Source organism: Channa argus, chromosome 19, assembly GCF_033026475.1.
Source record: "Channa argus isolate prfri chromosome 19, Channa argus male v1.0, whole genome shotgun sequence".
Taxonomy (NCBI): Eukaryota; Metazoa; Chordata; class Actinopteri; order Anabantiformes; family Channidae; genus Channa; species Channa argus.
This window is the reverse complement of record NC_090215.1, coordinates 21,439,154-21,454,607: the sequence shown is the minus strand read 5'-3', so window position 1 is coordinate 21,454,607 and position 15,454 is coordinate 21,439,154. Positions and strand designations below refer to the sequence as shown.

Below are 15,454 nucleotides of genomic sequence, written 5' to 3'. Positions count from 1 at the left end.
CACCTACCGTTTGTCCTGTTGTGGCGATGGAAGCTGAATCATGAATGAAACAACATTCTGCACATTTCTCTGGTTCAGAGTCCCTCTGTGGATCACTGATAATCTCTAGCGTTGTCAATAAAAACAACACAAACCCACATTCACCTCTTAATGTTCTGTACTTTGTCATTGTCACACAGAACATAAAGCTCTGCATGATGAAGATGATACAGCTGCATATATGAGTTGTTCTTTAATCTGCTGCTAAACTTTTGCTGTTTAGCTTGTTTTTTTAACATCATCATAAATTACATATGGAGTAGGAGCAGCTTTCTAGCTGTGACGGTAAAGAATATTTCATGCTTGCTTAAAAACCTAGTGGGTAATACATGTGCATAAATGCCATTAAACTTTCCTTTGACTTCCTTATATCAAAAAATCTCTGTACTAGCTGACCTACAGATGACATCCCTTGAAAGGAACCTTGAATTCAGATTATGTCATCTTTTTGCTCACACTATGGAGTTTGTAACCATGGTCAACCTGCTGCTCCAGAGCTCTTCCAAATGACCTCATTTGAACTTCAAATGATGAAAAACTTTTTAACTAGAGGCACGGGACTATTTTCATATATTGAAGTCAAAGGGACATTTATAAGCATTAATGCACATTTACACCCTAAACTGAAGCCATAGAGAGCAAGTTGAAAAGTGGTGAAGCTGCCCTTTAATGTTTGGGTCTAAAAAGTGGCAGAGCCTGAGATCTGTTTGCAAACATCAGTCAGGGGTATTTAGAGGCTCAAACAGGACACGAAGCTTTGTTTTAAAGCACCTTTATTAGCAGACATTACCTGGTTTGTGCAAAAAAAAAATTCGAAACTTGAAATCAAATTTAAGTCTGTAAAAAGTGCGCACGTGAATTAGTAGGTAAGATCATGTGATTTCCAGTAGTGATGGGCGATACCAGTGATTTCAGATTCGATCCGATACCAAGTAATACCTTGGCTAGTATCACGATATCGATTCGATACCGATACAAGAGTGTTATGTTAATTCTGTCATCTGATCACGATGAAACACAATCATGTGAGCCCTTACAGAGAATAATTAAAAACATTAAAACGACAGCAAAATCAATGTTCAACCTATTGGCATTTTTACCATTTCCATTATTTCAAATAAAACGTATTAATATATGACAACAGCATGACACTTCCTTTATCGGGTGAACAGCTTATGTCACTTGATATCTATGACTCGCCCTCATCTACATGTATGTCTTAGATACCCATCTGTATTTCCTTCCCTTTATACCAACTATAGATTAGACACACTTTGCCTATTTCTACAATTCTCTTGAAACAGAACGTTCATAGCGAAATAGTCCGTGAATAAAAATTATACATTTCGGTCCGAAATGCTGCCTGTGTTTGGAGGCGGAGCCGCCAGCCGGCCGAGCACGTGTCAAAGATTAGTTGATTTGAAGAGGCGGAAGGAAAAGTAGTTCCTATGCGGTGCATCACAAATAATATACAAATTGATTTAGAAGGAGAAGCAGAAAACATTAGGATATGACTGCAGAGAAAATATGAATAAATAAACAGAAACAATCTATATTTTAACTTGAGAATCGATATTTAAAAATTGGCCGTCAAGATCGAAATATCGATTTTATTTTGGTATCGATCCGCCCATCACTAATTTCCAGGAAGTCCCGAAAAGGCTGAAGACAAAACGGGAGCAACACAGGACAGATTTTCGTTTTTCTTCTGAAAGGAAACGTGACAAATGTGTGAATATTCGATTCCAGCTTGTAGACGTGTCCGTAAGTTAACGTGTCCTCATTTAAACGAAGTGTCCAGCAAAGACAAATGTCCCAGCAGACTAAGAGACACTGTAAAGACAGCTTACAGAAAGTTATGAGCCGCCCTTGACTAAACTTGTGGAGCGTCTCAGTTTCCTTTATACCAAATCATAACCTAATCATTCCTGCTTTATCACCAGAGCAGGAGCTAAATGCTGGAACATGTAGCATAATTATAACCAAACACACGAAGGTTGAGAAACACTGATGCTGCCGCAGTCTTTGTTTCGGTATTTTTAAAATAAAATAGCGGACAGTTACAGAAAAACGTTTTAAGATGATGATTAAAAGTTACTACTGATTGTGAGGTTAGGTCCAAGAACTATTATTATTATTATTATTATTATTATTATTGTTATGGAACTTTTTTTTTCTTTTTTCACAGAAAGAACCAACCTGAAAACAAAAGTAGTTTCATTTTCAGCCACCAGAGGGCATCGAACAGACAGAGGTGAGTTCATTCCAACATTATCATTATTTGACTGTGTGTGTGACAGAGTTTGAATCAGGTTTAAGGACATTTAAACAAACTTCAGACAGCAGGACAGAGAGAACACTGTTTTTCTTTCTATCTGACACTTTTAGCTGGTTTTCAGCAAATCTAACCAGATTTACAGGTTTACATCTCAGACCTAAGGACATGAATCACTTAGAGGATAAAGGGGGCAGACCACCATCTCCAGTGTCCAGCTGCCTGTCCATGAAGAGTGACTGGTCCAAAGATTCACCTCTTTACTTCAGGAACGAACCTGGACCCTCAGACATACAGTAAGAGATAATTTAACTCAACATACAGTTAGAAGTTTGAAAAAGCACAAACATAAATGAATTAATTAACAGTACTCAGATCCAACTATCATTTCCAATAGAAATGATAGTGAAATAGTGAAATGATAATAAAAAATTTCACTTCAGATTTTACTTACTGAGTAGCATCAGTCCAGCAGTGAGCAGAGTCGTTTGTGTCACATCATTTAAGAAAAACCAACAGTGGCCAGTCGCACAACGAATTAACGAACATTAGGACTGTTTTGAATGATAAAGGAGTTGCTGCTGGGATTAGTTTCCACAGTTGTAAATAAGCTAATATGCTATTAGAAGGATCTGTGCAGTGTTTTAAATCTGTGTGCACAAATGGTAAAATCTGATCGTAGATTTTGGCTCCTGGTTTATTTTTGAACATGAAAAGTGATTATAGCTTGGAACCGATGTGCCAACAGTGTTTAAACCAGGTTTTTTTTAAATATCTGATGAAAAAAATTTCAATTTGAAAATACAGGTGAAAACTGCAGCTGCTGTTGATGACTTCAGTCAAAATCATGTCTCAAATATTTTTTGCAGAGGTCAGCACCACAGAAAGAGTGTAGAGTCTCTGGTGAGGAGTGACTGGTCCAAAGATTCACCTCTTTACTTCAGGAACGAACCTGGACCGTCATACACACAGTAAGAGGCCATTTCTACTGCACTAACCGGCCATATACTGGAAGCTCCACAAAATGTATGCCAGGGCAAACACAAATGCACAATTCCTCCAAATATTTACCTCTACAGAGTGTTGCAGCTAAGAAGTGCAGCACTAACCAGTCGACTCCAGCTGTAATAATGACGCTGTTCAGGCTAAACAATGAAAACATTCTGTTAGGACACACGATCCAACAAATTATTATTGATTTTTTTCATGTTTCACCTACACCACAGTGACAGTTTTCTTAAAAGCTAAAGTGCTGTCAGACCATATAAAAAGTGTTCTGTGTCCACAGAGAGAAAGAGAAGAGTGATGTTTCTGTGGAGGAGCAACTGTCCTGCTGTGCTTTGTGTCAGGACGTCCTGAAGGATCCAGTCTCTACCAGCTGTGGACACTGGTTCTGCAGACAGTGCATCAGCTCATACTGGGACCAGTCTGGTTCATCAGGAGACTCCTCCTGTCCCCAGTGTGGAGAAAGATCCAGAACAAGACCTGGACTGAAGACAGTCAGTCAGAGCAGAACTGTAAAAAGTAAGATCGAACATCTGCTGATGTTTCTGAAAACAGGACTTGTTTGAATACAAAAACATATATCATACAGCACTTGAATTTCAGGTGATTATAAATAACACTAAAAACCTCTTTTTTTATTTATTCTCATAGTTTCTGATCTTTCAGCAGATGTTGGTCTGCAGGAGGTTTTAGATGAACATAAGATCAGTTTGAGGAGGAAGAGTGAATGTGTGACTGAAGGAAGTGATGAAACAGGAAGTGGAACCCTCCTCAACAGGATCTACACTGAGCTCTACATCACAGAGGGACAGAGTGAGGAGGTTAATACCCAACATGAGGTGAGGCAGCTTGAGACAGCTTCCAAGATGAAGACCCTCCATGACACTCCAATCAAGGTCCACGACATCTTTAAAGCCTTACCTGACCAACAGAGACACATCAGAGTGGTTCTGACCAACGGTGTCGCTGGTGTTGGAAAAACCTTCTCAGTGCAGAAGTTCAGTCTGGACTGGGCAGAGGACTTGGAAAACCAAGATGTCAATGTGCTAGTTGTGCTTTCTTTCAGGGAGCTGAACTTGATCAAAGATGAGCAGTACACTCTTCTCACGCTGCTCCATGTTTTCCATCCAACATTGCAGAAGGTCACAGCAGAGCAGCTGGCTGTCTGTAAACTTTTGTTCATCTTTGACGGCCTGGATGAAAGCAGACGTTCGATGGATTTCAACAACAGTGAGGTTGTGTTTGATGTCACACAGAAGTCATCAGTCGACGTGCTGTTGACAAACCTCATCAAGGGGAATCTGCTTCCCTCGGCTCTGGTCTGGATAACTTCCAGACCTGCAGCAGCCAATCAGATCCCTCCTACATGTGTCGACAGGGTAACAGAAGTACGAGGCTTCACTGACGCCCAGAAGGAGGAGTACTTCAGGAGGAGGTTCAGTGATGAAGAGCTGTCCAACAGAATCATCTCCCACATCAAGTCATCCAGGAGCCTCCACATCATGTGTCACATCCCAGTCTTCTGCTGGATCACTGCTACAGTTCTGGAGCACATGTTGACCACAGAGCAGAGGGTAGAGCTGCCCATGACCCTCACTGACATGTACTCATACTTCCTGCTGGTTCAGACCAAGAGGAAGAAGAAGAAGTATGATGGGGGACATGAGACCAGTCCACAGGAGCTGATGGAGGCTGACAGGGAAGTTCTTGTGAAGCTGGGGAGGCTGGCGTTTGAACATCTGGAGAAAGGAAACATCATGTTCTACCAAGAAGACCTGGAGCAGTGTGGTCTTGATGTCACAGAGGCCTTGGTGTACTCAGGAGTTTGTACAGAGATCTTCAAAAGAGAGAGTGTGATCTTCCAGAAAACAGTCTACTGCTTTGTTCATCTGAGCATCCAGGAGTTTCTGGCTGCAGTTTACTTCTTCCACTGTTACACCAACAGGAAGAAAAAGGTAGTGGATAGTTTGCTGTGGAAAGACTGTGCGTATGATGACAGTGATTCTTCATTTGAAGAAGATTATGATGATGATGACGATGATGATGACAACAGCATCAACAGGGAAAGTGATGTTTATTCATCCATAGATGAATTCCTGAAAAACACCATGAAGAAATCCCTCCAAAGTCAAAAGGGCCACCTGGACTTGTTTATCCGCTTCCTTCATGGTGTCTCCCTGGAGTCCAACCAGAGACTCTTAGGACGTCTGCTGGGTCAGACAGAGAACAGTCCAGAAATCATCCAGAGAGTCATAAACAACCTGAAGGAGATGAACACCTTCAAAATCTCTCCTGACAGAAGCATCAACATCTTTCACTGTCTGATGGAGATGAAGGACCACTCAGTACATCAGGAGATCCAAGAGTTCCTGAAGTCAGAGAACAGATCAGAGAAGAAACTCTCTGAGATCCACTGCTCAGGCCTGGCCTACATGCTGCAGATGTCAGAGGAGGTTCTGGCTGAGTTGGACCTGGAGGCGTACAGAACATCAGTGGAAGGGCAACAGAGGCTGATCCCTGTAGTGAGAAACTGCAGAAAGGCTCGGTAAGTACATGTCTTTAGAACACTGTGGAGCTGTTGATGCTTTGTTTTTTTTTTTTTTTTTTTAATTCACAACAAAAACAGTACATTTAACACAATACAGAACATAACAGCTAGTACGAGATAAGACAAAAAGACAATACACATGTGACCTATGCACAGTGTGTGGTGCTTGTGCATCGGGGTTTGAGGATTGAGGAGGCGTAGTGAGGAGACACAGTCTAATGATAAGAAAAATTACGGTTGGGTGGGGATGGAGAAGGAAGGTACAGGACACGAATATACTTAGTAAGGCTAGAAACATGTTCTATGCACATACACTGTATAATAATTATTATTTTATGATGCCATAAGAAAACTATAAACTATTACTAATAATACATTCAAAAAAATTGATAAACACAAAAAAAGGGGGGCAGGTTGTGTGACTGACTACCTGTCGAGATCGATGCCCAATCAGAGGGTGAAACAGTGGTGGTCTTTAAATTTAGTGACACATACTGTCCCATCCAGAGCAAACCCCAAGGTGCCTCTCCATCAGGAACCGAAAACCAGGTCATTCAGCACAAGTGGGGAAAGGGAGCGAAGTAAATAACTAAATAGAATAATTATTTCCTTAGTATACTTATTTACTACTTAAATAAATAAAGGCAGAGGGGAAAGGCAGGGAGTAATGACAGAGCTATGAAGATGTACAAACATTTATACTGTAAAGATAAAGTTGTAACATAAATCTAAAGCTAATATTAAGAAGTAGTGGAGAAAGGAGTAAAATAAATAGAGAAAACCGTAAGTAGCACGTACATGTTCATATATACTTATGGATACATACACACATATACAAATACACACATTAGGGGCGACTTTGGCACAGGAAGGTAGAGCGGGTTGTTCACCAATCTCACAGTTGTTGGTTCAATCCCCGGCTCCTCCGGTCACACGTCGAAGTGTCCTTGAGCAAGACACTGAACCCCAACTTGGCGCTGAAAGGATTTTTCCAAGCAAAATGAAAAAAGCTGTTTTTGCTGAAACATGAACTAAAGCTATACTGTTTAAAAGTAGCTGAAACTGAAGCATTTACAATAGATAATAGCGAGTAATGGGCTGATAACAGCAATAGCAATAATGGAATAATAATATAATGCTGACGACAATAATGGTATGTAGGAAATAAATATAATAATAATAATAATACATAGATAACAGCAACAATAATGATAGTTCAGTTGTGGGTAGAGAAGAAAGAGAGGAAAAAACTACTACTAGTGATAATAATTTTAATCATAATCGACTACCAATAATAACAATGCATATTAATATGCGTGATAGGTTTGTGGGGGTGCGTGTGGAGATATGCGTGTGTTCAGTCCCAGGCATCTCATTCAAACTGAAACAAAAATGGGTTCCAGGTTTCATTAAAGTTTAATTGACCGCAGACATCCAGTGGTGCCAAATGTCCAAATAGTGTCACCATGACTTGCCTGGAAAGATAATCTCAGTTACAAAGGGGAAAAAACATGTAAAATGATCAAGCAGGCAGAAGATTTACACTTAACTACAGGACAAGCATAAGCAAGATGTGCTGCGTTTTAGGTTGTAACAGTGTTGCATTATGGTAAATAAGGGAATGTATTTTTATTATATAAATGTACTGCAATGGTTTAGTTTGGCAAGAAATTCTATCATGTTATAAATTATGATTCAGTGCAACAACTCAGCAGTTTTAAAATCTTGTGTTTTCCGATACAAAACAAAAAAAGCTGTCGATGCTGATTTCCTTCCCTTTGCTAATCCTTGGATATTATATTTAATTTGTTACTACAGACTTTCTGGTTGTGGACTCTCAGAGAGTCACTGTGAACTTTTGGCCTCAGCTCTTAAGTCAAACTCCTCTCATCTGAGAGAGTTAGATTTAAGTACAAATTATCTCCAGCACACAGGCGTGAAGCTGCTGTCTGCTGGATTGGGGAGTCCACACTGTAGACTGCAAACTCTGAGGTCAGTGCATCATAAATTATGCAATGCTGGCATATGTAGAAATTTAGATTTGAAATTAGACACTTATATTCTTTATTTACAGGCTTAACAAATGTAAACTGTCAGAGAGCTGCTGTTATTTTCTGGCTTCAGCCTTTAAGTCCAACCCCTACTATCTGAAAGAGCTGGATCTCAGTCACAACTCTCTGCAGGACTCTGGAGTGAAGCACCTGTCTACTAGTCTGGAGAGTTCAGACTCCCGGCTAGAGATTTTGAGGTCAGAGAGACTGGTTTCTATATTCAGATAAATAAACCAACTCCCAAATGTTTCATAATTTAAGTGTGTGCATCCATTTGCTTTTACAGATTTAGATTTGTCTAGAAAAATTTAATATGTATTTGAATAGAGACCTAGTTTCTGTTATTTTATAATAATTTTAACTATATTAAAACCTCTGCGAATTTTATGTCATTTAATTTTTAATCACTCTCAACATTCAGAAACTCTTCAAAACTTTTCAAAAATCAGATTGAAGGGCTGTAATCTAGCAGTGGACAGCTGTTCATATCTGGCCCCAGCTCTGAAGCCCCACCTGAGAGTGCTGGACCTGAGTGACAACAACATCCAGGATTTAGGGGTGAAGCAGCTGTTTGCTGGACCGAAGTTTCTACATAGTCAACTGGAAATTCTTAGGTCAAATGGAGCTAACGTAGAATAATTTGTATTTTGTGATGCTTAACTTTTCAGTGAGTTTGAGATTGGATTTATGCCATTTTCTAGTAAAATAAATATTAGTTTTGTAATTATTCTTGAAGTGCATTACACTGAACAAAAACAGAAAATCTTGCTAACTGCTATTTTTGTGTATCTTTATGACACAGTGACGATCGCTTTGAAATTTGCCCATGAAAAGATCAACGGCACATTCTGTATTTCTTTCTCAGATTAAGTTTATGCAGGTTGTCAGTGATCAGCTGTGATTCTCTGGTCTCACTTCTAAATTCCAATCCCTCTCATTTGAGAGAACTGGATGTGAGTGGAAACAAGGTGCTGGATAAAGGAATGAAGCTGCTGTCTGCTGGACTCCAGAATCCAAACTGTAGACTAAAGATTTTAAGGTAGAAGGTTTTTTTCCCTGGGAAACTCTTGAATGTTTTAAACATCAACAGAGGTTTTTTAATATTTTTTCTCTTTAGTTTGTTCAATTGTGAGATCACACATGAAGGCTGCAATTCTCTGGCTTCAGCTCTGAAGTCCAACCCCTCCCATCTGAGAGAACTGGAACTGAGTCACAACAAGCTGCAGGATACAGGAGTGAAGCTGCTGTGTGGTTTTCTGGAGAGTCCGAACTGTGGACTAGAGACGCTGAGGTCAGACACCACTTATCCCAATGTTTACTAGTACTCTGTAAAACCAGTTGCATTAACTTGCTGGACAGATCACATATAGGCATGTTTCAATCAATAATTATTGAGGCGTATGTTGATCTTTGCTCTTTAATGTTGGGTATCCTCCAAAACCAGCCAGCTTTTGGGCTGTACACTCAGAAGGTCTGTAGAAGTTGCACAGCTTAAAAGCTGGCCCAGAGCTGGGCTTGAACTTTCACTTTGATTCAATCCAGTGTACAGTAAGGCTATGCTTCAACAATGGGCAATCACCTAAATTAAAAATGTAAAGCCAGTGGTTCCCAACTCTTTAGCTGGGAGCCCCCTCAGTACTTGTATATAAGAAATGCATGCACACACAAATACCACAAACATATAATGATTCATTGTCAGCGTAGTAATATAGTAATCCCCACTCATACACAGGAAACTTTTTTGTCCACAGGCCAAGTTGAGTGGTAGATGTATAAAACAATAAATTGCCTTTGTGTGTCATACATACATTGTTTTCTATGGCTGTTTTACTAAGATGATAGGTTTGTTCTAAACCATATATATATATATATATATATATATATATATATATATATATATATATATATATATATATATATATATATATATAATATGAACCTGAGCATGTTTAAATACACAGTACAGCTGTCACAATATCACTACCTGTTGATTTCTTTATTCAGGCTTAAATTCTGCAGTTTGTCAGAGATCAGCTGTGATTCTCTGGTCTCGGCTCTGAAGTCCAACCCCTCCCATCTGAGAGAACTGGACCTGAGACTCAACAATCTGCAGGATTCAGGAGTGAAGCCTCTGTCTGATCTTGTGGAGAGTCCACACTGTAGACTGGAGACTCTGAGGTCAGTAGAGAGTTGGAGTGGTTTTATCAACCTAATGGTTGTAATAAATTGGGGGGCGGCTCTAACTCAGCTGGTGGCAATTGTCCACGGACCACAGGGTCAGTACCTCGATCCCCAGTCCCAGCTATATGTCGAAGTGTCTCTGGGCAAAACACTGAACCTCCAACAGCCCTTTCCTGTCCCAAGCTGTGCAGTGCCGGTCCAAGCACGGTAGAAACTAGGGAAGGTTGCGTCAGGAAGGGCATCCAGAATATAAACTGTGGCAAATCAACATGCGGACAATCATCCACACGGGATAAGCCGAAAGGACAAAAAAAAAAGTTGGCTTTTAATAAAGATGCACAAAGCCAGTCAGACATTTCCTTGTATGGAAAAGGCATCAGATTGAAGGGATGTTTGAGTTAATCCTGTATCCAACAACAGTCTTTGTTTTCTGTGAGTTTGTTCTTCTTTCCCTCTGAACCAGACACAACAGCAAACTGCACACTAGCACTAATCCAGGCAAAGTTAACAACATATTCAAACATTTCCTGTTAATACTGAACAGAAAAAGGTCATTTCAGTGAACAGTAAGACTGGTGTGGGTCATCTGTTTTATGATCAGTTTCAGATGGGAACAAAGGACTTTGTCTTTCAGAATGGACAGCTCTATGCTGCAAGTACACAAGAGACAACATCTGCAAACAACAGATGTTAAAAGATGTGAATGTTTATTACAGGCTCTCTACCTCCTGATGGTGTTTTCTCTCTCTGTTTTCCTATGAAGGCTGTAGAAAGATGAGACTCTTATTCTGCTGGTCGCTTGGAGCACCCTCAGTACTTGTATCTAAGAAATGCACTCACACACAAATACCACTCCCTCCCCAACAACACACAATGTGTCTGCTGAGAGGGATCACAAGCTGCTGTGCTGCCAGGTGAAGACTGGGAACCAACTGGACTTTCCACTGTTGAGAATTGGTGCTTAAAGACCAGCTCCTTCTCTGATCGGATGCTGATGGACTAATCGGCTTGTTGCATGTCAGATTAATCTGTTGCTGCTCATTAGTGAAACCTTTGTCTGCCCTCTGTAACATATGCTTTGATGTCTCAGTTTAGTTTTTAACATCAACAATTTCTGTAAGTTACAGATGGAGGAGGAGCAGCTTTTCAGCTGTGCCTGTTAAGAATAGTTTATGCTTGCTTGATTAAAAACCTGTCGATCTAATGATGTGTGTCAGTTTGTGTTTGAGTGAAAAAAAGAAGCAGCTGCAGTACAACACATGATTTAAGACACATTTATTGACCTTAAAGTAACTAAACAGGAAATAGACAAAGTTTAATGAGTTATGAAGGAATAAAGAAAATTATAAACATGACAGACAGGGTGTGTAACATGCACTCACTGACTGCCTGATTAGGTACGTATGTACAATCTAATGCAATCCCAGACAGCAGCTCTGCCAGCAATTCAAATTAATCAAGTTGTCAAGACATTAGAACCATCTACTCTTATAATGCACTGCAGTATGACTCCACCACCCACTATGACCTCAATAATTAACAGAGTAGAATAATCACCTAACAGTTTCAACTTTACAACTGAGAACTTGCAACACTGTAAAAGTAGAATTTTTTTTGTCCAAGATGAGTGATGATAAGTGTTACAGTATGATGTTAATTTCTCTCCAACAGTAAGAGGAGCCTAATGCACTGGTTTTCTGAAACAAGTTTGTCCAGTTTGATGAATGGGACCTGGAACACCTTCAACCAAACCTTTCAGAGAAAATTCAGGACATGGACAGTGTGTGAAGATGTTCTTGCATAAGGCCCAGTCTTTTAAACCATTTGTTTCAGAATATAATTCTAAAAACTTCTGACAACCGCAACTGAAAACTGGCTTTTGGAGGACAATAATGTGGACTGCAGTGTTTGTACATATTACCAATTTCTGGTTTCAGGTCCTGTGCAGCTTGAACTGGTTTTTGATTCCATAGATAATTAACCTAAGCATAAAGAAAAGTTTAAAGGTCAAACATGTTGGTGTTAGACTGAACGTCCCGACGCTGTTTCTGCTTCACATCAGGTTCAGCTCTTTAGAAAGACACGGATCCACCTCACGGAGAGCAGAGATCAGAACTGAACTGGCTGCTGGTCCTTTCCTTCTCACCGTGTCGATAACAGCTCGTGCTTTGTCTGCTCTGTTCCCTGTTCCACCTATTACCTCCATTTCACCTTCATTTATCATGCCGCCATCCAGGAGGTGATCCAGCAGCTTATAGACAACAGGGACAGACACTCTGTCAATGAACTGTGACCGCACAGTCTTCAGCTTGTCTTCTGCTGTATTCCTGCAAGCTGGGACACCAGGAGGCACCCGACAAGGACCTGGAAAGGTGAACATGACAGGTCTGTGTGGTTAATAAACAGCTGACATCCTCTTCTGTAACTTCTTGTTTTGAGGTAAATCAGAGTAAATGATTCTTTTCAGAGTAGATATCTGCCCGGTTCGTGTTCTACTCTGTGTGGGGACAGGACATCAAACTACGTCCTGTTTGTCTTGCCCTGTGACTGACCTGCTGCTGGTCCAGACTCCATCTTTGATATCTTGGTCACCAGATCATTCCTGCTGATCTTCTTCAAAACGTTCGTCATCACCCCCACAGCTCCACTTAACTGATATTTCTGCACCATCAGGTCCACGACTTCCTCTCTCTCTGCCCTGGACAGCACGTGTACGTGGATGGGCTCGATGTCGTCCACCTTTTCATTCTTTAGGTGCCACTTGAACTTCTTAAACTCTTCATCTACTAAATTCTCCAGGATGTTGATAATGTCCATCTCCTCCATCTTGTCTTCCTGGTGAAGACACAGAACAGAGTTAGTGTAAAGGACACTCAAAACAGTCTCTGATCTGAGGTTGGCTGCAGTCACGCATCTCCCTACATCTACTCAGCAGCTTCTCTGTCCTCGTCCAGCTATCATGGAAACAGTTCAAACTCACACTAATTAAGAGACATTAGAATCAGTTTCAAATCCATGGGAAACTTTCAATGGAGACGTCTTAGTGAGCTGTCCCACATAAAAAGAAAAGGGTCTTTTTCACCCATCAGGACTCAGTGTTTTACAAAGCTGCTTCACAGACACACACAAGGCTTCTGGCCCGACCCACTAGGAACATTTGGACCACTTTGACATATAGACACACCATCGTCCTGTCTCTTTTTTTGTGCTTCTACCGGTCTGTCTCTGCTTATGAGAAAGTGTGTGTGAGAGAGAGTGTGTGCTGCCACACCTTCCCAGCGTTAGTAGTAAGTGCGGTCTGACAGGTCTGATGCTACAAACTAAATCAGTTCCAGAGAAACCTGACATCACATGGTCTCAGGTTACGTCTGCACACACATCAAACTCGGCCTGTACTGCAGTACTGCACTTTGTACTCTTACTGCAGTCGTTTACTGTAACACTTTGTAATATTTGTAATAGTATTACTCAGCAATACTTTGTTGGCTAACACCGTCTGTAAAGTATAATTACTCCAGCTGTGCAGCTCCCGTACTGTAGACAGTGTGGGTTTTCTTCTCTAACGTGTCCTGTTTTTCTACAGAAACCACCTTATTGGCCTCTTTTACACAAATAACGCAGTGAGTTACACTTCCTGTCTGAGACCTGATTACTTCAGCTTCATCACATGCAGTTTTCTCTCTGACCTCAAACTGTGCAGCAGCTGCTGAATCTGTCACTAAAATAAAAACTGCAGCTTTTGTCTCTGAGCAGAGTAGATTTGAATAAAAGCTGAAGTTTCTCTGTTAGAAGTCAAAGATGAGATACTATCAGCTGTGTATAGTTGTACTCACTCAGTGTACTGCGTCTGACGTGGACCGGTGCAGCAGCTGCTGATGACTGAGGACGGATACACCAACCGCTCAGCTTTAAACTCCACCTGTGACAGGAGGAGTCCAGAGGCCCATACAGGCTTGTGACTGACGTCTCCTGCCGTCAGAGCAAAATGACTGATCTCAGGTCAGACTCCGCCTCCTCCCCGATGATGATGATGATGATGAAGGGTCCACCTCTGTCTCCATTCAGTGTGGAAATCAGAACCAGAAGTGAGTTTGTTTCACGTGTTTAACACTGACTCTGGTTTCTGCACTGATCCCAGAACAGTTCTGCAGCTTGTACACAGCTCCCAGCAGATCAAGATCCAGTCCTGCAGTTCTCTGGAAATGAGCTTAAACCAGTTAGATAGCATTCTGTGCTGGTAGCTGAGGCAAACAGCGGCACTGCCTGCAGCTGGACTCTGTTCTGTGTTGGTTCTGACCAGCTGATGGGGTCTTTGCATCAACACGCAGATGGAGTTCCTAATAAAGTGGTCATTACGTGCACAGCATATTTTAACTTTCTGATCATTGGTTTTTCTAGTTTTTACGAAGGCAGAGGAGGAAGTGGTTGAGCGTAATCCTTCATCAGGAAGTGGTCCAGGCTGAAACCACAGACCTCCCTGTTGGTGGTCTGAATTTGTTAAACATGGACTGTGGCAGCAGCTCCCGGGCCGGTTCAGTAAAAACAGGTGACCTCAGAATCCTGCAGGAAGTTCTTACTGAGTGGATCTGAAATTCAAATCAGAAGCTAAAAACTGCTCCAATCGATCATTTGATCCAAAACCGATCATCTGACTATGAGACAAACTTATAGACAAATGTTAAATACTGCAGTACTGGTCTGCTGATGTTCAACCAGCTGATTCTGGGTAAATTACTGATGAGGCAGAGTTGTGGTTCAGGTTTCCATCCCCATGTAATCCTTCGTGTGTCCACAGGGCGGAGCTGAGACCCAGAGTGCAGACAACCTTAGTCACTGAACAACACACCAAAGCCAATACACAAGGAGAAGTAGTACTACTACAGTAATATCAGCATCCGGAGTACTAGCAGCAGTACTAGAGCTGCTACGGTATAAAGAACAGTAGTATTAGTAGTGGTAATATTTGCATCCGCAGTAGTATTCTCAGCAGTAGTCATAGTAACAGTACTCTCTCCCCTCTCTCTCCCTCGGGAGCTGCTCTCTGCTGGTTTCTAACGGAGGATCCTCCTCACAGACTGAAACGATTTAAGCCGGACCTGCTCGCGGCTCACTTACTTACAGACACCGGGAGGCACTCCAAGCCGCCCGGGCCGCGACAGCCGGACCCGCCCGGGCCGCGGATCCGGATCGGACCACAGCGGAGCGGAAGTGGGTCCGCCAGCTGTGGCTCCAACCAGCTGACAGAGGTTCGGTTCTGCCAGTCCGGAGCCAGCAGATTTATAAAGGCTTAAAACCCAAATGAGCCATGGTTTAGCTCCGTGCAGTGAAGTTTGTGTTGGTGTGTGAAGGTTCTCA

The 15,454-nt window shown here is 41.4% G+C and overlaps 2 protein-coding genes across 2 annotated transcripts; one reads left to right on the top strand and one right to left on the bottom strand.

The window, feature by feature from the left end:
• The first annotated feature begins 1,516 nt into the window (after positions 1-1,516).
• Positions 1,517-11,303, top strand: LOC137104400 (NLR family CARD domain-containing protein 3-like). Its single transcript, XM_067485529.1, has 13 exons — positions 1,517-1,803; positions 2,228-2,293; positions 2,439-2,610; positions 3,184-3,285; positions 3,603-3,838; positions 3,986-5,864; positions 7,686-7,859; positions 7,942-8,115; positions 8,368-8,532; positions 8,784-8,957; positions 9,036-9,209; positions 9,923-10,096; positions 10,863-11,303. Exons 1-13 carry the CDS (start codon positions 1,767-1,769, stop codon positions 10,867-10,869), a joined length of 3,534 nt encoding a protein of 1,177 aa, XP_067341630.1. The 5' UTR covers positions 1,517-1,766; the 3' UTR covers positions 10,870-11,303.
• A 54-nt stretch (positions 11,304-11,357) lies between these two features.
• LOC137104446 (apoptosis-associated speck-like protein containing a CARD) lies at positions 11,358-15,116 on the bottom strand. Its single transcript, XM_067485634.1, has 3 exons — positions 13,933-15,116; positions 12,652-12,934; positions 11,358-12,463 (listed from the first exon to the last, which is right to left on the bottom strand). Exons 2-3 carry the CDS (start codon positions 12,923-12,925, stop codon positions 12,153-12,155), a joined length of 585 nt encoding a protein of 194 aa, XP_067341735.1. The 5' UTR covers positions 12,926-12,934; positions 13,933-15,116; the 3' UTR covers positions 11,358-12,152.
• Positions 15,117-15,454: the final 338 nt, after the last annotated feature.

Excerpts from the sequence above, each read along its gene's own strand:
- LOC137104400 (XM_067485529.1), top strand. The coding sequence starts at position 1,767 with ATGTGTGAATATTCGATTCCAGCTTGTAGACGTGTCC. Across the intron at positions 2,611-3,183 it reads CCTGGACCCTCAGACATACA|AGGTCAGCACCACAGAAAGA; the intron begins GTAAGAGATAAT and ends TATTTTTTGCAG. Across the intron at positions 9,210-9,922 it reads TGTGGACTAGAGACGCTGAG|GCTTAAATTCTGCAGTTTGT; the intron begins GTCAGACACCAC and ends TTCTTTATTCAG.
- LOC137104446 (XM_067485634.1), bottom strand. The coding sequence starts at position 12,925 with ATGGAGGAGATGGACATTATCAACATCCTGGAGAATTTAGTAGATGAA. Across the intron at positions 12,464-12,651 it reads GGAGTCTGGACCAGCAGCAG|GTCCTTGTCGGGTGCCTCCT; the intron begins GTCAGTCACAGG and ends TCACCTTTCCAG.